The 22,823-nt window shown below is 33.4% G+C and overlaps 1 protein-coding gene across 3 annotated transcripts in view; it reads left to right on the top strand.

Annotated features, from left to right (window-relative positions):
• Nucleotides 1–22,823, top strand: part of KLHL1 (kelch like family member 1) — a 355,898-nt gene that overhangs the window by 254,568 nt on the left and 78,507 nt on the right. For all 3 annotated transcript variants that reach the window (XM_019827858.3, XM_011288605.4, XM_045054161.1), the window contains exon 7: nt 12,327–12,551. In XM_019827858.3, the coding sequence (XP_019683417.1) occupies nt 12,327–12,551 (225 nt within the window). The remainder of the gene's footprint in view (nt 1–12,326; nt 12,552–22,823) is intronic.

The following is a 22,823-nucleotide window of genomic DNA, read 5'->3' as shown; positions in this document are numbered from 1 at the left end:
CCTGCTTATCTGCCTAAGAGCATTCTTTTTGGTATGAGAACAAGGTCAGACTGCATGCACAGGAAGCCCAATGGTGCAAGTACAGGCTGGGGGTAAAAGCTCCAGAGGAAATCCTCAACCAACAGGGTAAGAAAGTCTGTGATTCTACTATAATTTCACTTCTAGCATTATCACTGTTCTCTTTTATGCTCCACTTACCCCTTTGTTAGGCAATTCTCTCTTCAATGATCCTTTATTTATTCATTCATCTATTTATTTTTATTTTTATTTCATTTTGGTAAAATGACAGTGACTTTATCACAAAGAGACAAAAAGGTGACACAATAGCCTGTGCATGAACTCAGTAACAGAAGTGCAATGAGCAATCACTTGCAGACTTTGAAAGAAGTGATGTGATTGGCCACTGATCATAATGTACGTCTGTTTTTTAAGTAGTGATTTGTGGACCGCAGAACTAATACCAAAGTTTGCATTTTACACAATTTTTCACAGTTAATATATTGCAGTAGTTGAAATTTGTTGGGGGGGTTGGTGTTATTTAACTAACCCATGGTAACTGAAATTCATGCATATCAGAACTATTCAAAGCAAACACTGTCTAATTTGAGGAGACATTGTTAGATTATGCTGCTTGATACAAAGAAATAGGATTGGAATGTTAGGGTGTGAGGTTGATGGCAACTGCAAGGTCCTTCTTGTAGGCCTAAGTGTATGAAGCAGCCCTCTTTTCTTTGGCTGAAGGAGAATTAAGATTATGAGAGGCACTGCCCTCTTCTTGACACAAAGTGACCACAGTGAGCTTTCCTAAATACAGTACCATCGCAGGTAAGCAGAGGACCCTCTGGCTTAGGAGAAGCCATGTATGAGACTACAGTTGACCCTTGAACAGTGGGTGAGTTGGGGCACTGATCCCTACACAGCTGAAAATTTGTGTATAACTTTTGACTCCTCCAGAACTGAACTACGATTAGCCCACTGTTGACTGGAAACCTAACAAATAACATAAACAGTCTATTTACACGTTATTTTGTATGTGTAATATATTCTGTATTTTTAGAATAAAGTAAGCTAGAGAAAAGAAAATGTTATTAAGAAAATCACAGAAAAGAGAAAATACATTTACAATACTGTACAGTATCCAAACAAATTCCTCCTGTAAGTGAACCTACACAGTTCAAACCAGTGGTGTTCAAGGGTCAACTGTTTTTAGTTCCAAAGAAAGAGTAAGCAAATGGTTAAAAGCTTTTTCAGATTGATATTCTTTGGAGGTAAGAGAGAAAAAATGAAATTGAAGTTTCATATCTTCTGTTTATCATTTCACACATGACAGCTGTGAACAATAAATGGAGCCTAAAGAGATACCCCAGATACACTGGTAGGAAGACCACACTGGCAGTGACTCTTCTCTTAGATTGCGATGGACTGAGTGTATAGTCTTTGATTTCAACATATTTGCATTGCTTCCTTGTTGATGCCCTGTTGCAGCCACAGGTCAATTAACAGCCAGGTTTCTGAGCAGAGAGTCCTACCTACTTCTTTCACGTGAACTAAAAGCAAATCTTCTTAATAAAGGTAATAATAAGAAAAATGCTGATTAAAAAAAGGAAGGAAAAGCATTAATTATTAATTATAAAATAAAAATCTTAATTTCCTTGAGGTATTTTTTATTGAATATAAATATATTTGATTCATTTGATTATAGATATCAGATATATAAATATATTTGATTCATTTGATTATAGAGCATATATTATTATGACATTTAAATATTTAATGTTGCCTTGGACTTCCATATATTTAAAACATTTAAATTATCTAACTTTAAGAATAAGCTCCTGTTATTTTTCTTTCTTTATTCAAAGGACTTGAAAGGATTATTTACCCTGAATTTGTCTCTAATTCGATGCATCATTATCAGTATTGTTGAAAGGCAAAAATGGAAAGTGAAATAGGTGGAATTAACCATCTTGACCTGACTTTTTTACTTCCTTGGCTTGAGCTGTACAAGCTTCACTATCAAGAACTTTTGAAGAATGGCTTTTAATACAGCAATTTTACAACTGGATAATTTTTAAAGCATTTAACTCAATAGTAACCGTCATGTAGCTTTAAGAAAATGATTCACTTACAATCCTGTGTCAGAGAAACCTGAGCATTTGCAATTAGGTGGGTGAGATAATTTTAAAATACTGTCGGAGTTTTTCTGAAGAAAAGCAATATAACAAAAGAAAGCTTATTCTTTCATCTTTGCCCTTTGAGTACTGCCCTATTTGATGTCTGCCTCAGTAACTTCATTCAGTCACTTTGGTTCCACTTCAGTACGTTTGCTTTAAACTTGACATATACCATTGGAGATTACCAGTTCAAGGTCATCAGTTTGCACAAAATTATAGAAACAACTCAAAACCATGAAACATGTTAGTGTAAGCCCAGTTTGTTTTTCAGACACAAAGGATTGTCTTCTGTCATGGGCATCTATTTACTGGTCTGCTAACATATTTTTAGGAGAGAACCATACTTCCCCAAGGGTCTTAGATGAAGAACAAGGCCAAGTCAAAGTATCCAATTCTTTAACACTCTTTAGAATCAAGAAAGATGCTCACGTGTTGTTAAAATATGGTTGTTGTTTTTTTAAGTTTATTTATTTATTCACTTATTTTGAGACAAGCGCTAGTGGCAGAGACAGAGGGAGAGAGAGAGAATCCCAGGTAGCACCACACTGTCAGTTCAGAGCCTGATGCAGAGCTGGAACTCACGAATTGTGAGATAATGACCTGAGCTGAAATCAAGAGTCGGACACTTAACTGACTGAGCCACCCAGGTGCCCCAATTCTGGTTGTTTATATCATTCTCAGGGAGTCTCCAGACAAAGGACTTTGAGCCCCTGGAAGTCATTTTTTTTTAAAGTTTTTATTTTAGTTCCAGTTAGCTAACATAGTGTTATATTAGTTTTAGGGGTACAATATAGTGATTCAACACTTCCGTATATCACCCTGTGCTCACCATCCCCATCACCTATTTAACCCATGCCTCACTCACCTCCCCCCTCTGGTAACCACCAGTTCTCTAATTAGGAATCTGTGGAAGCCATGTTCTTTACTGAGGAGTCAAAGAAGGCTCTTTCCGGTGAAAAGTGAATCACCTGTCAATGAAGTTTCCTTTCTTAGCCTCCTCCTTACTAGAAAGAAACAAGGCTTAGTGACTATTTTGGTTGTAACTGTTTTTGGTATCTCTTCTGAGTATAAATCAGGGTTAAAATTATAAGTCAAATTCTTCAAAATTTAGTCTAATAATAACTTTATTTTGCCTTCTAGTAGTCAGAGGAATTGGGCCAAGTCACTATACGTCTTCTGTAGGTCTTTCTATGAATGTGGATTGAATAATAAATTAGTGTGTTATGATGAACTTCCCACCATAATTATAATTCTTGAGCACTCAGTATTCTTTTTGATCAATCTCCCTGTGAATGAACAGTAAGCGATAATAGATACATCTGTTTTCTAAATTAAGTCTCCTTTTGCAGATCCACAGGGAATAAGTCTGTGTGTGTTGTGCATATGTTTCATACAAACTAGATCTTAACCCTCCAATGTGTGGCTCTTCTCTGGCAAAGAAGGACTCCTCAGGGCTACCTTAAGTTACTTCTGTGATAGAGAGTTAGAGAATGTTAAGTAAGAGATTTAAAGATAAGTAGAAGTCACTACATTTTCACGTAATGTGGTATTAATGTAATACTTTAAATGAGCAAACACCAGTAGATCACAGAGATCCTTCATTAATATATCTTTGTAAAGTGGGTACTCATTTATGAAAAAGGCAAAAATGTATTTTCCAAGAGTTTATAGTTTAGGTGGAGATCAATAAGACCTCGTGTTCTTTTGCTATACTTATGAAAAAGCATTTCAATGACTGGTATTTTGTTATATAGTCAATAATAGAACTAGAACCCAATTGTCACAATATTAATTTTTCCTATCATTCACTGGTACCCACATTTTCAGCAAAGGCTAGAAAAATTCTAATAAATGTTTTACAAAAATTATTAATTAGGACATAGGGCATTTTAATAACAATCAAAATAGCAAGATATTGGCTGATTTTTGGCAAATGTTAATTGTGAAAATAAGTATTTAATTTGAAAATGTTAGCACATGAATTTATGTTTAATGAATATTTTTAAGAATATGAAAAAACTGTATTTGCAATAATGCTTTAATATATGTGTCCTTTTGCAATAAAGTTACTTTAATAAATGAGTTCTTTGCTGTAAAAAAGGTAGCTAAGTAATAATAATAGAAATAATTACAATTTTGGCTTATCTTTTTAAGTCTCTTTCCTATGACATCATTAGTAACATCAAAAGCTGGTATTATAAAGAAATTAGTATTTCATTTATAGGACTAAGACATATTTATGATAAAATATTTACAGGAAGTTACAAATCAAAAATTCAACTCCCCCTATTTCCTAAATTTATTATGTATTTTACTATACACACACACACACACGCACACACAGTAGTCCTTGAAAATGTTGCATCAATTTAAGGTCAACCAGCTGATTTTGATGTCAATATCAAAATTACTCACTTTCCAAATCTGCTGTGAATATAATAAGGTTATCTTAGAAAACCTTAAGTAACATTTCTGATGCTTACATGTTGTTCATATTGCTTTCCAATTAATTACCTGCTAGTATTATTAACATGTTACTATTTTTACGTTTCTAATTTACTTCTTGATCTCTAAAGGCTTTTTATACATCAAGGAAATTCACCCTTCACTACATTTATAAAAAGTTTTTGTTTTTAATGTTCTCAGTCTTTTGTTTCTTTATGTATTTTTGATGTAACTGTATTTTATATTTAGATGATTGGTGATCATATATATTCATATTTATTTTATAACTTCTGGGTCTTATGACCTTCCCTCATGGACCTTCACTCTTAAGTCTACCTAGAAGTAAAAATTAATCACCTACTTTTTTATCTTCCAAGATATTTAAGGTTTTAATAATGTGTAACCCAGGGAAATTTACTTAAAATCTCCTGTCCTGTTTTTTGTTTCTTTTTTTTTAATGTTTATTTTTAAGAGAGAGAAAGAGAGAGACAGAGCGTGAGCAGGGGAGGGACAGAGAGAGAGGTTGACACAGAATCTGAAGTAGGCTCCAGGCTCTGAGCCATCACCACAGAGCCTGATGTGGGGTTCAGTCACACAGCACAAGATCCACGGAGCGTGAGATCATGATCTGACCTGAAGTAGGTCGCTTAACTGAGCCACCCAGGCGCCCCTCCTTGTCTATGTTAATGTCTGTGAAGCCTTGAGAAGAGAACCACGTCGTGGGTTCTCTTGAACCCACACAGCTGTGCTTTAGTCATTGGTTCATCTCAAGTGCATTCCAGTATGAAGAGTAAGACAGGACTCCAAGTTTACTTATTTATTTTTCTCCAAAGAATAACTAGTTATCTTAAAACTAATTTTTAGTTAGTTTGTTTATGTATGTATTTATTTACTTTTAATAGAATTTATTGTCAATTAGCTAACATATAGTGTATACAGTGCACTCTTATCTTCAGGAGTAGATTCCTGTGATTTATCACTTACATACAACACCCAGTGCTCATCCCAACAAGTGCCCTCCTCAATGCCCATTACCCATTTTTCCTACAGCCCCCCCCCCCCCGGTTCCCTACCCCCATCATGTTTTCCATTGGTTTAGACAGATACTTTTATTAAATTATAAATATCAAGTGTATTAAGGTTATGTCTGGCTTTCATTTCAGAGTTATGAATACAGTTATTTCCTTTGTCATAAAGCATTTTTAAAAATTTCTATACTTATATAATGCTTTTTAAAACCTGGTAACCATTTTTCCCTTACTACTCCTTTGTTTTAGAAATTATCCAGCTTTTAAAAATGTATTTTTGATATTTCCATTTGAATTTCCAGAGAAATACAAGTATAATTTCATAAATACTTTGTAAAAATATCATCATATTAATTGTGATTATATAAGATAATAATTCACATTTCTGAAAACAAGCCATCTTGTTCAAAATTAGTGTGATTCTTTCCATTCATTTTAATTGACATATTTCCATAAAGTTTTAATTTTTCTTTATCTAGAACTAGCCCCTGTCTTGCTGGTTTTTAGATAACTCACTTTTAGTGGTGCTAAAAGGTAAATTTAATTTTTCTAAAGAAATTACACTGATGTTTGCATTTTGCTTATATGATTAAACAACTTCCAGAAATCTTTTAAATTTTTCTAAGATTTTAATGGTAATAACATTTAGCTATTAAGGTGCATTATTACATAAAATACAAATAACTAAAATTATGCTCCATACTTTTGTTTCTCCAAGCTATGATTTAAGAACTTGGTATCTTTTGGCATTCCTGAATTTAGTGAAATTAATTTAAACTAAGTATAATGTTAGATTTTTTTTTAAGTGAAATTTTAGTTAACTTCCAGTGCAATACTGGTTTTGGTAATAGAATTCAGTGATTCATCACTTACATACAACACCCAGTGCTCATCACAACAAGTGCCCTCCTAAATACCCTCCATGTTTTTGAAATTTATATATCTACCTCAAAATTCAGCATTAAGCTTAATGATATATTTACATTTATATCTCTATGTATAGCTATGTATCAGTCTATTACCCCTTACAAATGGTTATATTTATAGAAGAGAGAAATGTGGAATTTTGTTGGATGTTTATTCAGCACATATGAAATTATTATGTGTGAAATGTTTATAATGCCATCCTTATAAAACATAACAAATTACTGAAAATGTAGTGACTTGCCTGTCTTTGAAAAATATTTTCCCTGTAGTGATATCTTTTATATTAGTGTAAGAATATTATCCCAAACTATATTTTCAATAAGTATATAGACACATGAAAGTCAATGAGAAGCTTATCCTATGAAAAATTCAAGAAATAAGTCATTCTTTATAATGCTATTTTATTTAAAGCCTGAAGTTTTATATTTTAAGTATCATAAAAAAATATCTTTGCTTTTAAACTTTTCCAGTATGTTTCTCTCTATTTACTGCTTCCTTCAAGAGAATACATTCTAACATAATTTAACCTTTTCCTAATGATTTGATGTGCATGATTGTTCTATTTCAGTGAAAACACCATTTTTATTCTGGTTACTTCCTCACTGTCAACTATTGCTGTTGTCAAAGGATCCAGATCACTCTCACTTGTTGGTTTGTAAAGTCTTGTGAGTAGGGTAATTGAGCTTATTAATAGTGCACTAAAATTATAGTAGAAAGGCTTTGTGAGAAGACCAGAGGCCCTTTCTTTTGAGTTGTATAAAAGAGCTTTAACTTCTTTATAGCTTTTTGTGACATTTTGTCAGTTCGGAAAACTATGATCATTTTATTCTGTGCTATGTTCAAGAGAAGTAAGGTTGCTAAATGACTGAGTTACAGATATTGGAATAAGTCCTGCTATCGGTAATGCCAAAATGGAATGCGTATATATTAATTGCTATTGTTACAACTTAATCATATGTGACTGTATAATAAACAACTCTAAAGAGACCCAGAACCACACTTTGATAATATCTTGAACACTTATTCTAGGTTTGATATTTTGAGACAAGAACCTGCTGTTTTGTTTTGTTTTGTTTTGTTTTTTTTGTCATGAAGAAAATACTTTTGTATTTGCATTGTATAGATGACCTTCTAGTTATGTTGTTCAACTTGAAAAAAATACCTGATAAATTTTTAAAATGCAAATTAAAACAAAGTACACGTTATTGCTGTGCACCAAATTACCACAAACAGTGGTTTAAAACAACTGTCATCTTTTAGCTCACAGTTTTGTAAGTCAGAAGTTTAGGGTGGCATGGCTACATTCTCTGCTCTGGATGTCAAAAGCTGAAATCAAAGTGTTGGCTAGGGTTGTGCTCTCATCCAGAGCCGGAGGTCATCTCCCTGAAAGATTGTTTCCTCTCTGGCTGTCAGGTAAGGAACACTCCCAGCTCCCAGAGGCCACCCATATCGCTTCTCATGTGGCCCCTTCCATTTTCATACCTGACCTGAGCAAGTCGAGTCCTGTTCATGCTTCATATCTTTCTGACTTCCCCATCCACAACTAGCCAGAGAAATCTCTCCATGTTCAAGGGTTTATGAGATCAGGGCCAGCCAAGTTATCTCCCCATATTAAGGTGAACTGTGACACACAGCATAACAATCCAATGAAGTGATTTCTTATCACAATCCAGGAAATAGGTCATTAAATCTCAAGAAGGAGCATTTATAAAATTCTGCCTGCCACATGCATTAAGTGCAATTAACTTGTTCTATAACCAGGATAAGGTAGTAAATATGTGTTTATCAGAGTGGGCTCTAGAGCCAGCTTAATATTGCTGTTCAACCAGTTATTATCTGAGAGACACTGAGCAAGTTTCTAAAGCTTTCTCTGATTTAGCTTCTTTTTCTATAAATTTGGCCTAATAATAATACCCATGTCATAATATTTTAATAAAATCAAATGTACTAATACATGTAGATCTCTTAGAGCATAAGAAGTACTCAATAAATACTGTATACTAATTTGATTAGTATATTGGGACTAATGTCATATGGTCTCAAAAATGCCTGACATTTTATTTCACATTATTCAATATACCAAGAATGAGATGTATCTTTGAATTATATAACTCCATTAAGTTAGGAAGTTTTACAAATTTCTTTAGATTCTATTGAGTTACACTACACATTTTATAAAATAATATTGTTATTATACAAAGTTATAGCTCACAGAATAATAGTAAAATTCCCTACAAGAAATAATGCAAACTTCAAACTGCTTTACCATAGTAATCTAGAGTTTAAAATACAAAACAATAGGGATCTAACCAGTCCTAATATTGGTCCTCCATAGCCAGATGTTCTCATCATACCTGTTTTAATGAACCTAACATTAATTAGTTGCTTATGTTTATGGTTTGGAGTCTCAGAGTAGGTGCTTTCCAGTTTATGAAAGTTGTCAGGACTCTATTGTGCCTGCAGTCACACATTCTAAAGTCATGCAGGCATTTGAGATAATTAGTGACAGTTTCATGCCCTTAAAGTAACTATATGTTAAAATAAGTTTTCCTTTTTAACATTTCAAAGTTATGACTTGTGACCACAATAGTTACTTATATTCTATTTTTAATTTACATAATGACAAATAGTACCTTTACGTCACATTTAACAGGGTAACATTTCTCAGTGAGAATGGCTTTGTCTTTCCTTTGACTCAGGTGACCACTAAGGAAATACATATACTCTGATGAACAAAGAAAACCAACCAAACCCATAAACAAATTTGTAAATTAAAATAAATAGTAATAATAGAATTGTGATGTTTATCCAGATAGCTAATGAGGTATACTGGTGAGAGAATTTCTTTTTCTTTTTTTTTTTGTAATGTTTATTTATTTATTTTGAAAGAGAGAGCACAAGCGGGGAAGGGGCAGAGAGAGAGAGAGAGAGAGAGAATCCCAAGTAGGTTCAGTGTTGTCAGTGAAGAGCCCAGCATGGGACTAATTCCCACAAACCCCGTGATCATGACCAGAGCCAAAACCAAGAGTCAGACGCTCAACCGACTGAGCCACCCAGGCACTCCTGATGAGAGAATTTCTTAAAGAACATTATTATTAATAGCTTTCCTTAGAAAAAGAGGAAGCATATGCTTAACTTTGTGATCCTTAAACTAAATAAAATATTTATATTACATTCAGACCGAATGAGAAAATAATCAATTAGATTGGCTACTATAAGTAAGTTCTACAAATCAAGAAATATTTCTCTGTTTTGTTCTACTAAACTTTCTATAACTATGCAAAGTCAAACAGCAGAGTGAAAATAGGTGTTGTCTTCTGGGGCAGGTAGATTATGGTTCCCCAAAGATATCTATATCTGAATCCCCAGAATCCATGAATATGGTAGCTTACATAGAAAACTGTGGGAAAGTTTTAAGGTGGTGAAGAGAATTAAGTTTGCTAATTAGCTGGCCATAAGCAGTCTATTCTACGTTAAATAGGAATGTTCTGCATTAATTCAGATTATAAAGGGGTGGGCCTAAAGGAATCACAAAAATCAATGTCAGAGAAATGCAGTGTTTCTGGCTTTGAAAATGGAAGAAGGGGTCATAAGGAATATGGATGGCCTGTGAAAGATGGGAAAGGCAAGACATTTACTTCTTCAAAGCCCCTGAAAGAAATGAAGCTCTGTCAACACCTTGATTTTAGCACAATAAGACCTATTTTGAACTTCTGACCTCCAGAGCTGTAAGGTGATAAATGTGTAGGTTTTTTTACGCCACTAAGTTTGACGTGATTTTTCATAGCAGCCATGGGAAATTAATACAACTTCTAATTTGAAAAATGAAGACAGGATGTACTCAATTTCTGATGTAGCAATTTTAGGATAAAATACAGAGGTCACCTTTGAAAACTCAGTTCAAGGAAAAACACTGTAAAAGCAAAAAATCCTGCCATGTGTTGAGATTTAAGATACATCTAGCTTGTTTGAATGAGACTTTGAAACTGAAATCAATCTTCACTTTTCCCTTTGAATAACAACACCTTTGGTTGCTCAGAAGCCATTAATTTCACGCATTCCCAATTATTTTCTCTTAGAAGGATGACTAGACCTTAATTTCTCTGCAAAGGTTTTGATCAAGGTTTTGGACAGTATGGAAAGTACAGTTGTACAAATACTTCCTTGTCTAGCCGTATCTGCAAAATATGAGTCTCATGAAATTGGGTTCATTGGGATCAGGTTACACTATTACACCAATATTTGTCAAGAGTTAGTCATAAGAGAGAGGTACTTCCATATAACTTAATTTTAGTGAAGCATTCGTGAATGCCAATGCCATCAAGTTTTGAGAATTCAGATGACCTTGAAATTATTCAGTGGTTTAGTTCACCTTGGAATTTTGTTTTGTACATGGATGAATAAATCATCAAATATAAAATATAATAAATATACTTAAGCATATCTTATGTTACTAATCAGTATAAGTGACTTTTCTGAACATTACAATGTATGTTTATTCTAAAAATAATAGTACTAATCTTATAATGCCTCATATTTCCTTATATGGAAATTAGCTCATATTTTTATTAACTTAAAAAACATTAAATGCATCTAACCTAGTATCTATATTATTATTGCTTTGTTACCTTTGGATAACATTTGAGCATTTACTCAATTTTACTCATTTTATTTCAATTAGCAAAATTTCCCCTACCAAGTTGTTCATATTTGTTTAGTTCCTTGCTGGTTACTTTCTAAATAGCAAGTGAATACCCTGAGGAATACGTTCCCTAGTTTGCAAGCTTTTATTATGCTACAAGTAAAATAGATCTTTAGTGAGTATGTGAAAAGTACACAAGAATGTTGACTCCCTTTGTAGGGATATTTAATCATTGAAGATAAAGCACTGGTGAATGTGAATCTGAACACTAAGATCAAACACTGAAAAGCAAGAGTAGTGTTTTGTTAGCTATGTTTTATCATATAAACATTTGTGAACTTGTTCAAGGCAGACATTTTTAATGTGAAATGTGTAACCAAATCTATAAAAACATATCTCATCAGCAATTTAACTTATTTCTGCTTTCAATTTCTATATGGCAAGTTAGATTTATTCCATTTCTCAGATTTATGTATAAAAAGCTTTTAGGAAAGATAAGCTATTTTATTTAGAGATTGTAACATGATTGATAAGGATAGAAAATCAGTTTAGTCTCTACATTCTATTAAGCTATTCCCCAGATACATTTTTTAAAAGAAGATCTTAAAAGGCATAGCTGACATTTGTTTACATAACCTCAAATTGACTTTTAAAATGTTCTGTTATTTTAAGGCATAAATCAAATTTAAAGAGAAACATGGTAAATAATTTATTAAATTCAATTCACTTTCAAAAACTGTACAGAGATTATACAGAAATTATACTAGGATTATGTTACTTTTTTATGGCAAACAGTGACATAAAAAAGTTGTAAAATCTGACAGAACTGTGCCATGACCAACAATAATTCTATTGAACTGCTAGTTTAGCATGAGACCATTATAACATTCAAACAAGTTATAAATTTGTGTCTACTTTGATAATTAGTTTCTGCCAAGGAGAAGAAATAATGTAGTTAAAATACTACTCCCTTTGGTTTTCTGCCACATTGTCTTTAAGAAAAATAAGTGTGACAAGATTATTTTCACACCTGAATTTGTACACTGTCTTGGGCAGGTTGTATGTTAAATTAGTAGTAAATGGTGATTGTTTGATTTTATGTTTTATCAGGAGCTACAACCATAGAGAAATATGACCTCAGAACAAATTTGTGGATCCAGGCAGGAATGATGAATGGCAGGAGACTGCAGTTTGGTGTGGCTGTTATTGATGACAAACTCTTTGTAATTGGAGGTCGAGATGGCTTAAAGACATTGAACACTGTTGAATGTTACAATCCCAAAACCAAGACTTGGACTGTCTTACCACCAATGTCAACACATAGACATGGTCTAGGTAAGATCTCTTACTTTATTGATATTATTTTTAGAAACATTTATTGATAGTTAAATGCATGTTAAAAATAATATTACTGTCATTAATTATCATTAACTTTAGATAAATTATGAGTTTATTTGGAGCATTTTTTCTAAGTTCTTGACATTTTCTTGTGTTGACTAATGTGCATTAAACTGTTGAGAAGGATGTCAAAGATACCAAAATGAGTAGACCTCAAGCAATCCTCAAAGTTTTCACAATCTGACATTCATACAACATGTAAAGTTCAATATGAAAAAAAAAAATAGAACTGTCATGGAGAGGCCAGAGTAATGTTGCCCAGAGGAAAAAATAGTTAATGTGCATTGAGGAAAACTTAATTAAGGTGGCTCACTCCACTCCCATAACTAGCCTACCCATACCTTTGCATGTAATTAATTCCACCTTGAAAAATCTGTGGGGAAAGAGCAGTACAGTTTAGAGAAAGAATTGGCACCAGGGATCATTAACACAGGATTCAACCGATTTCTCCTGTGGAAGAAACTGGAGATGCAGAGAACTATATTGGGATTCAGATGATCTGGATGTGAGTCTTGAATCTACCGTATTGACATGATTTGAAGACAGCACTTAAACCATAAGACTTCAATTTCAAGACTTGCCACCAATTCAAAGTTATTAAGTAGATAAAAATATAAGTATAATGTTATGAAATCACTGTGTGAATTGTAAAGTCCTATACAAATATTTGAAAAGAGGAATGAAATAAAGGCGAACAGTTCCTGAATTTGTACTTGTACCATGGGGATTACAAAGAGAAGTACAAATGACTTTTTTTGAATACCTGAAATATGGCAAGTAGTCAATTAAGTGTCTTTCATGTATTTATAATATACATATTAGAGAGCTATCCAGGTTTAATTGCAAATTCATTGATTTAGACATTCATAGGCAAGCAAAATTATAGAACATTTCTAAAATACATATTAATACTAGTTCAATTTTGATATCTCTAGCACTGCACTTCCCATTCTTGTTTACTCTACGATCAATTTAAGCAAACATTAAATAAATAAATAAATAAATAAATAAATAACAAATAAACAAATAAATAAATAACATAAATAAATAAATAAATAAATAAATAAATAAATAAAATAGGTCTGGACTATTTGATCTTTTAGCTTACCTCCCTTTTTTCACATTAGGTATTAGTAAATTAAGGAATAGTAATAAATATATGAAAAACTTTTCAAGTTCTAAAATTTTTTGCTTTAATAACTATGTAATTTATTTAAATCACATGGAACCAAATTATAATATGAAAATATTAACAGCAAATTATTCTTCCCAGGTAACATTCATGAGTATTAAAGGTTTCTTACATGATTGTTTTCCAAATATAATGGAGGATTTTTGCTTTTATATCCATGTAAAAGCTATATGTGTTGTTTTAATTATCTAGCTATCTAATTACCTATGTTTCTGTTTGAGTGAAATGTAGAGAATAAGCACTCTGGTTTAGAATGTTTAGAATTTAATGTCTCCTTCTTCCTTTTTGTTTTCGACAATTCAGTAATTTTCTATTAAGGTGTACTAAGGTTCAATTGTGTAGGTTATTTGCATGCTAAGAGAACATACTTGAAAAAATTTCACTGAGAATACATCTTATGCTATATAATTTCAAGTGTTTAAAGTGTACAAGGTGATGGTGTGCCTCCAAATTCTGTCACACAGCATCCTCTCCTCTAGGCGTCAGGACTGGACAAAACGGTAACCTGGGGTATGGTCTTTCAGTTTTTCTTATTTGCTAAAGGGTTCATTGTAAAGGTTCATGTGGAAGTAAGGCTGCACAGCAAATGACATGAGCTAATAAGTATTTCAGGTATCTGAAATGTAGTGCAGCATTTCTCACAAGTTTTGGGGACCCAATACTAACTGTAGTAGTCCACTATTTTCATTCCTCGCCCTCCCTTGCTTTGTGTTTTTCATTCTTTCACTTCTATTATCAAGTGGCTCACCTCTCCTCCATATCTTATGCCATTGGCTTCCTCTGTTTTACTTCCTAGGGGCTATTGCTTCCTGTCAGTTTTTTTTTTAAAAATTATCTCCTACAATACTCCCCAAGATCCATCCTTGTTGAATTAGTAGATAGAGCATCATTTCTGGACACAATTCTCATCCCAGAGTGCCTCATAGATTGCTAGCAATGCCCAGTACATAGAAAGCTGCCTTCAACTTGGATGCCAATCCAAGCTCTAATCAGCTGAAGCCAGATTGATAGCAATGCAAGATACATGTGTGTTTCCTGATGAAGTTGAGTGTTTCCTTTATGATCAATCACATTCCTTGTGATCAGTTGAATCCCAGAAGTTCATCATTCTATGTCACACTCAGATGCAATAAGCCTCCTTGGCCCAAGATTTCTGTCCCTTCGATATACACATCAATCTTTGATTTACCTTCTCCTGGGGACTCCTATTACATTGATGTTGATATTTCTTATTTAATTCACCATAGCTTTTTAGTTTAATTTTGTATGTTTTCTTTTATCCCTTCCTATTGGCTAATTTTAATATCTAGCCCTCCAAATTGTCCTTAATCTTCATGCATCATGATATTTCTCCCATATAATGATGTCTTGATCTTAATTAATTTTTTTCACAAACTCGTTATTCCTGCTTGGTAATTCACTATAATTGCTTTCTTCTTCCATGGTATTAATATTCCTCCTTGTCTCTGTGAGGCTATTTATTATACCTATTTCAAATTCCTATCTGCCTCTTTACTTCTTTTTTGTTTATTATATGTGATCATCTTCCTTCTCTTCCTCAAATTCCTCTTTCAGCTCTCCTCTTACTCTTCTCTTTTTCCTGTTAGTCATCCTTTTTCTCCTCCTCCTGTTGCTGTTCTTTTTCTCCCTCCGCTTCGGCTTCTGCTTCCCCTTCTCCCCCATATCTATTTTTTCTTCCTCCTTTTTTTTCTTCTTCTCTTCTAATTTTATTTTAACAGTAGTTGTAACCATGGAAATGTGTAATTTTTAACTGTATTTTTAACTGTAATTTTTAAGTCATATGAATATATCAGACACTTTGGCTAATTGAATGGGAGTTAAGGCATATGCCATTCTTTGTGCCCTCTCAAAACATTCAGGACTGGATGCGAGGGTTATGCCAGGGTGTGGAGCCCTGACCTTGCAAGCTGGTTTTGTGCAACCTATCGGCTGTTATTCCTAACATGTAACCCTCAGGGACACATCTGTTTACTTTCACTTGCAAATAAATGTCCTTATGCCTTTCTTCTTTATCTGTGATGCCCTAACTATAGGACTGGAAGCTTGGATAGGAAGGGAATGTTCTGAACCAGTAAGTCTATTTGCTTCTGCTGTTAACAGTTCTTCCTTTAAGCTGGGCTCTGACGACATTCTGATGTCATCCAGCCAATTATGGCAGGCTCTTGATGGGTTCTGCTCTCTTGCTGCCAAGCAATGTAGAGGGTTCACTGGTTGTTCTTTTGACCACATCAAAAAAGCACAGATCAATTTTTCCTCCAAGATATTCCCCCATTGCAGTGCCATGAAATTTGTCTCAGTAAGTTACAAGAACTTTTGTTTTTCTAATTATTTTTTACAGTGTCAATGTTTGTTTTTCAAAAACGCACCATGACCTTCCCTTTATGTAATCCCTGGTATTTGGTTTGAATGTAAATCAACAGCCTTCTGTGCTAGTTTTTTATTCGTTCAGAAATTAGAATGCCCCATTTTATTTGCCATATAATCAGTACTTATTCTGCGATATGCAGTGAAATTACAAAATTGACTATGTAATCCCATGTTATGCATTCAAACGACTAGAAGTAACAGGCTAAAGTAAAACTTAAAAATATGTAAAATATATAAATATATATATATTATATATATATTATATTATATATATATTATATATATATATATATAATATATTATATATATAATGTATAAAATTCAAGACATTTTTGACCTGTATGGCTTTTTTTTTCTCACTTGATTTGTATAGGAAAAACAAAACCTTGAATTATTTTTTGAGAAAGTCACATGAGTTCCTTGGTTGCTAAAGATGATTATGTGGCCAAAAATGTTTCATAGCTATCAATAAATGAAGAAAGCTCCTTCTGCTGCATAAAATAGCATAGAAAACTTATATGCATATTAAGTCTGTGATGTCAAGGGAGCAATGCATCTGCCTAGAGAATTAAACTAATTAAGACCACAGTTCTCTCAATATGCTAAGAGTTTTTATTTTGGCATTTATGTCTTTGAAGCACATAATCCACATATCATGACTTTTTTGCACCACATTTTATATTATATAAAACTGAATAAGACATTACTACAATACAGTGCTTGCAATTATGTCTTTTCAGGAGAAATTGATAAAGAGTAAGATAGCTGTGGATTATTGTGGATTTTCTACATGCTAGGAACCAATGTTGTATATTCAACATATGGTAGGAGTTGTTTTTATTTTTATTTTGTTTAGTTTTCAATTCAGGTAAAATCCACACACCGTAAATTCAAGTTTTAAAGTGTAGAATTGAGTGCTTTTGAGTATATTTACAGTTGTGCAGCCATCACCACTATTAAATTCCAAAATATTTTTATTATCTTTTTAAAAAATATTTTTATATTTATTTATTTTTTTCAGAGAGAAAGAGACAGAGTGTGAGCAGGGGAGGGGAAGAGTGAGAGGGAGTCACAGAATCTGAAGCAGACTCCCCGCTCTCAGCACAGAGCCCAACGCAGGGCTTGAACCCACGAACTGTGAGATAATGACCTGAGCCGAAGTGGGACGCTTAACCGACTGAGCCCCCCAGCCACCCCCACAAAGTATTTTTATTATCTTAAAAAGGAACTGTACTTGTGGTGCCTGGGGGTTCAGTCAGTTGAGCATCCAACTTCAGCTCAGGCCATGATCTTGCGGTTTTTGAGTTGGAGTCCCTCATCAGTCTCACTGCTGACAGTGTGGAGCCTGCTTTGGATGCTTTGCCCCCCTCTCTCTCTCTGCCCCACCCCTGCTCACGCTCTCTCTTTCTCAAACATAAATAAATATTAAAAAAGAAAAAAAAATAAAGAAACTGTGTACCCAAAAGTACTTGATCTTCCTTCTCCCATCCTCCTAGCACCTAACAATAATAATCTACTTTCTGTCTATGGATTTGCCTATTCTGGACATTTCATATACATAGAATCATATAATGTGTGGTCTTTTGTTTACGGCTTCTTTTACATAGCATAATGCTTTCAAGGTTCATTCCTGTTGTAGCATGTATCTTTTCCTCCTTCCTTTTATGGTTGAATAATGTTCCATTGTTAGAATTTATCACATGATGTTTTTACATCATAAATAGAAAGACATTTGGGTTGTTTCCACTTTTGGACTATTATGAATAAAATAAAACTGCTATGAACATTCATGTATGCCTTTTTTCTGTACTATGTTTTCAATTCTCTTATAGATATAGATAGATACAGATAGATATAGATATAGATGATATAGATATAGGTAGATATAGGAGTGGAATTGTTGAGTCACATAATAACTCTATATTTTATTACTGGAGGAACTGCTGATTGGTTTTCAGAATGGTTGCACCATTTTCTATCCCCTCAGTAATGTATGAGGGTACAAATTTCTCCACATCCCTGCCAACACTTATTATCCTTTCTTTTTATATTGTAATTATCTGAGTATATATGAAATGGTATCTCACTGTGGTTTTACATGCATTTCCTACTGAATAATTTTAAAAAACTTTTTCTGTGCTTATTGACATTTACTCATATTCTTTGGAGAAATATCTATTCAAACGTTTTGTCTATTTTTTGTTTAGATTGTTTTCACTGTCGAATTTAATAGTTCTTTGTATATTCTGAAAATGTCTTCTGTTAGATATGAGTTTTCAAATATTTTTATACATTATATGCATTCTATTTTAACTACCTTGACAGTGTCCTTTGAAGCACAAAAATTATTAACTTGATGAAGTTCAAATTATTTCTCTTTTCTTTTTTTCACATAATATTTTTAATTAATTTATTTTTCAATCTATGTCCAAGTTATTTAGCATATAGCGCAACAATGATTTCAGGAGTAGATTCCTTAATGCCCCTTACCCGTTTAGACCATCCGCCCTCCCACAACTCCTCCAGCAACCCTCTGTTTATTCTCCATATTTAAGAGTGTCTTATGTTTTGTCCCCCTCCCTGTTTTTTTATATTATTTTTGCTTCCCTTCCCTTATGTCCTCATATCTTAAAGTCCTCATATGAGTGAAGTCATATGATTTTTGTCTTTCTCTAACTGACTAATTTCACTTAGCATAATACCTTCTAGTTCCATCCACATAGTTGCAAATGGCAAGATTTCATTCCCTGTGATTGCTGAGTAATATTCCATTGTATATATATACCACATCTTTATACATTCATCCATCAATGGACATTTGGGCTCTTTACATACTTTGGCTATTGTTGATAGTGCTGTTATAAACATTGGGGTGCATGTGCCCCTTCGAAACAGCACATCTGTATCCCTTGGATAAATACCTAGTAGTGCAATTACTGGGTTATGAGGTTTTTTCTTTTATTTCTAATGCTTTCAGTGACATATCCAAGAAAATGTTGTCTAATCTATGGTCATGAAAATTTATGCCTATGTTTTCTTTTAGAAATGTGATACTTTTAGTACTTAAATTTAAGAATATAGTTCATTTTGAGTTAGTTTTTGCACATGGTGTGAAGAAGCAATTTGACTTCATTCTTTTGCATGTTGTCTCAGCACCATTTGTTAAAAAAAACAATAATAAACTTTCTTTCTCATTGAATTGTCTTTTTAAATTTAATTTTATATTTACTTATTTATTCTTAATCTCAGTATAATCAACATACCGTGTTGTATTAGTTTTAGGTGGGCAATACAGTGATGCAACAATCTATACATTACTCAGTACTCATATGATTTATTCTCCTTTTCCCATTTCCCCCATCCCCACCCACCTCCCCTCTGAATACCACCAGTTTGTTCTCTATATTTAAGAGTCAGTTGTTTTGTTTATCCTTTTCTCATTGTTGTTGGTCATTCGTTTCATTTCTTAAAATCCACATATGAATAAAATAATGTGATATTTGTCTAAAGAAAGCCATCAGCAAACAAAAAGACAACCTACTGAATGGAAGGCGATATTTGCAAATGATATATCCAATAAGGGGTTAATATCCAAAACACATAAAGAACTCATACAACTCAACAGCAAAAAAAACCCTAATAATCCAATTAAAAATGGTCAGAAGTTATGAACAGACATTTCTCCAAAGAAGACATACAGATGACAAACAGACACAGGAGATGATGTTCAACATCATTCATCATCTGGGAAATGCAAATAAAAGCCACCTTGACATACCACCGCACATCTGTTAGAATGGCTAAAATCAACAACACAAGAAACAGCAGGTGTTAGAGAGGATTTGAGAAAAAGAAACCCTCGTACACTATTGGTGGGAATACAAACTGGTGCAGCCACTCTGGAAAACAATGTGGAGTTTCCTCAAAAAGTTAAAAATAGAACTACCACACGACCCAGCAATTTCTGGATTTACCCTAGATATTTACCCCAGGATACAAAAATACTGATTTGAAGAGATACATGGACCCTGATGTTTATAGCATATTATCAACAATAGCCCAATTATGGAAAGAGGGCAAATTATGGATATATATATATATATATATATATATATATATATATATATATGGTGGTCAGAGGGATAAATTAAATAGGTGATGGAGATTAAGGAAGGCACTTGATGGGATGAGCACTGGATGTGATGAATCAGTATGTTCTGTACCTGAAACTAGTATTACACTGTATGTTAATGGGAATTTAAATAAAAGTTTGAAAAAAGAAGTAACAAATTAATTGGTCGTAAGTGTGAGGGTTTATTTATGGAATCTCAAATCTATTCCTTTTGTTTCTGTTTCTGTCCTTATGCCAGTGTCACACTGTCTTTATTGCTCTCATTTTGTAGTCATTGAAATTTTGACATTGAGAAGTTTGAGCCCTCTGACTTTGTTGTTCTTTTTTCAAGAATTTTTTGGCTATACATATAATGTTATTTGCAAAGAGAAATGCTTTTATTTCCTTTTTGAGAAACCATATGGTCTTTATTTAAAAATTTTTAAAGTTTATTTAGTTTTGAGAGAGAGAGCACAAGCAGGGGAGCGGGAGACACAGAATCTGAAGCAGGCTCCAGGCTCTGAGCTGTCAGCACAGAGCCCAATGCAGGGCTCTGTCAAACACTTAACTGACTGAGCCACCCAGGAGACCCCAAAACCATATGGTCTTTATTTCTCATTTTTGCCTTCTGGCCCTAGATGGAACCTCCAGCACAATACTGATAAGAAATAGCAAGAGGGGACATTGTTGCCTTTTTCTTTTAATTTTTTTTAATGTTTATTTATTTTTGACAGAGAGACAGAGTGTGAGTGGGTGAGGGGCAGAGATAGAGGGAGACACAGACTCTGAAGCAGGCTCCAGGCTCCAAGCTGTCAGCACAGTGCCGGACGCGGGGCTCAAACCCATGAACTGTGAGATCATGACCAGAGCAAAGTTGGACATTTAACCAACTGAGCCACCCAGGCGCTCCTGCCTTTTTCTTAAACTAAGGGATAAGGTTTCAGTTATTCACTATTAAATGTGATGTTATTCTTTTTTTCTTTTGTGGATGCTCTTTATCAGCTTAAGAAAACTCCCTTATATTTCTAGCCAGTTGAGTGTTTTATCATAAAAGATACTGGGATTTTGTCAAATGCTTTTCTTGCATCTATATGAAGAGCATGTGATTTTTCCCTTTATTTTAAAAGTACAGTGTATTACATTAATTGATTTTCAGATGTTAATCACCTTATTATTTTTTCAGAAAAATCTCACTTGGTCATGGTCTATAATCCTTTTCGTATGTTGCTGTTTTTGGTTTGCTAGTGTTTTGTGAAAGCTTTTTCATCTATATTCATAAAGAATATTGGTCTGTATTTTTCTTGTGATATCTTTGGCTTGAGTATTGAGGTAATAACTGGTTTCATGAAATGATTTGGGAAGTGTTCATTTATCTCCTAGCTTGTGGAATAGTTTGTGAATGATTAATGTTAATTCTTTAAAGATTTAGTAGAATTCATCAGAAAGACACAGGTTTTGAATTACTAAATCTCTTTATTTTTATTGATCTATTCAGATTTTTCTGTTTCTTCTTGAATCACTCTCTAGCTGGTGACTTCCTAGGAATTTGTCAATCTCATTACAATATCTAAATTGGTGGTTTATATTCTTTATAGTATTCCCTTAATATCCATTCTGTTTCTTTAAGGTAGGTAGTGATGTTCCCTATTTTACATCTGATTTTAGTAGCTGGCACTTGGCTCTCTCTCTCTTTTTCCAACTATTTAAAGGTTTGTCAATTGTGTTGATATTTTCAAAGAACCAACTGCCATTTTCCTGGTTTTCTTTATTCTAGTCTCCATTTTATTTATTTCCATTCTATTTTTTAATATTACTTTTCTTCTGTTTGCATTGGGTTTGCTTTTCTTTTATTTAAGGTTAAGGTTAGGTTGTTGGTTTGAGATTCTTCTTTTTTTTTCAACATAACACTTTTTTTATTTTTTTTGTTCTGTTTACAGTGTGCAACATGCTGGTTTAATATATACACACACCGTGAAATGAGATCCTTCTTAATTTTTAGCAGCTATACTTTCCGTGCTTCAGGTGCACTCCAGAAGTTTTGGTGTTTTTGTGTCTTCATTTTCATTCTTCTCAAAGTATTTATTTTTTAGACTTTCTTTGACCCATTAATATTTAGTAGTGTGTTTAATTTCCATATATTTATTATTATTGTGATACAAAGTACATATTTATACATCCATCAACACAGATGTAAAATTATTGCTTTGAGTAAATGTCTTTTAAATAAAATAGGAGAAAATAAAGTTGTAAACCAAAAATACTGGGGAACCTGGATGGTCCAGTCAGTTAAGGGTCCGAGTCTTGATTTGGGCTTGGGTCATGATCTCATGTTTGTGATGTCGAGTTCCACCTCAAGCTCTGTGCCGACAGTGTAGAGGCTGCTTGGGATTCTCTCTCTCTCTCTCTCTCTCTCTCTCTCTGCCGCTGTCCTGGTCATGCTTGCTCTCTCTCTCTCTCTCTCTCTCTCTCTCAATAAATAAATAAACAAACATTAAAAATATATTAACTTATCAGTGCT

The sequence above is a fragment of the Felis catus genome, chromosome A1 (assembly GCF_018350175.1).
Source record: "Felis catus isolate Fca126 chromosome A1, F.catus_Fca126_mat1.0, whole genome shotgun sequence".
NCBI classification, from domain to species: Eukaryota; Metazoa; Chordata; class Mammalia; order Carnivora; family Felidae; genus Felis; species Felis catus.
The sequence above is the reverse complement of the archived record's forward strand: the minus strand, read 5'-3'. Positions and strand labels throughout refer to the sequence as shown.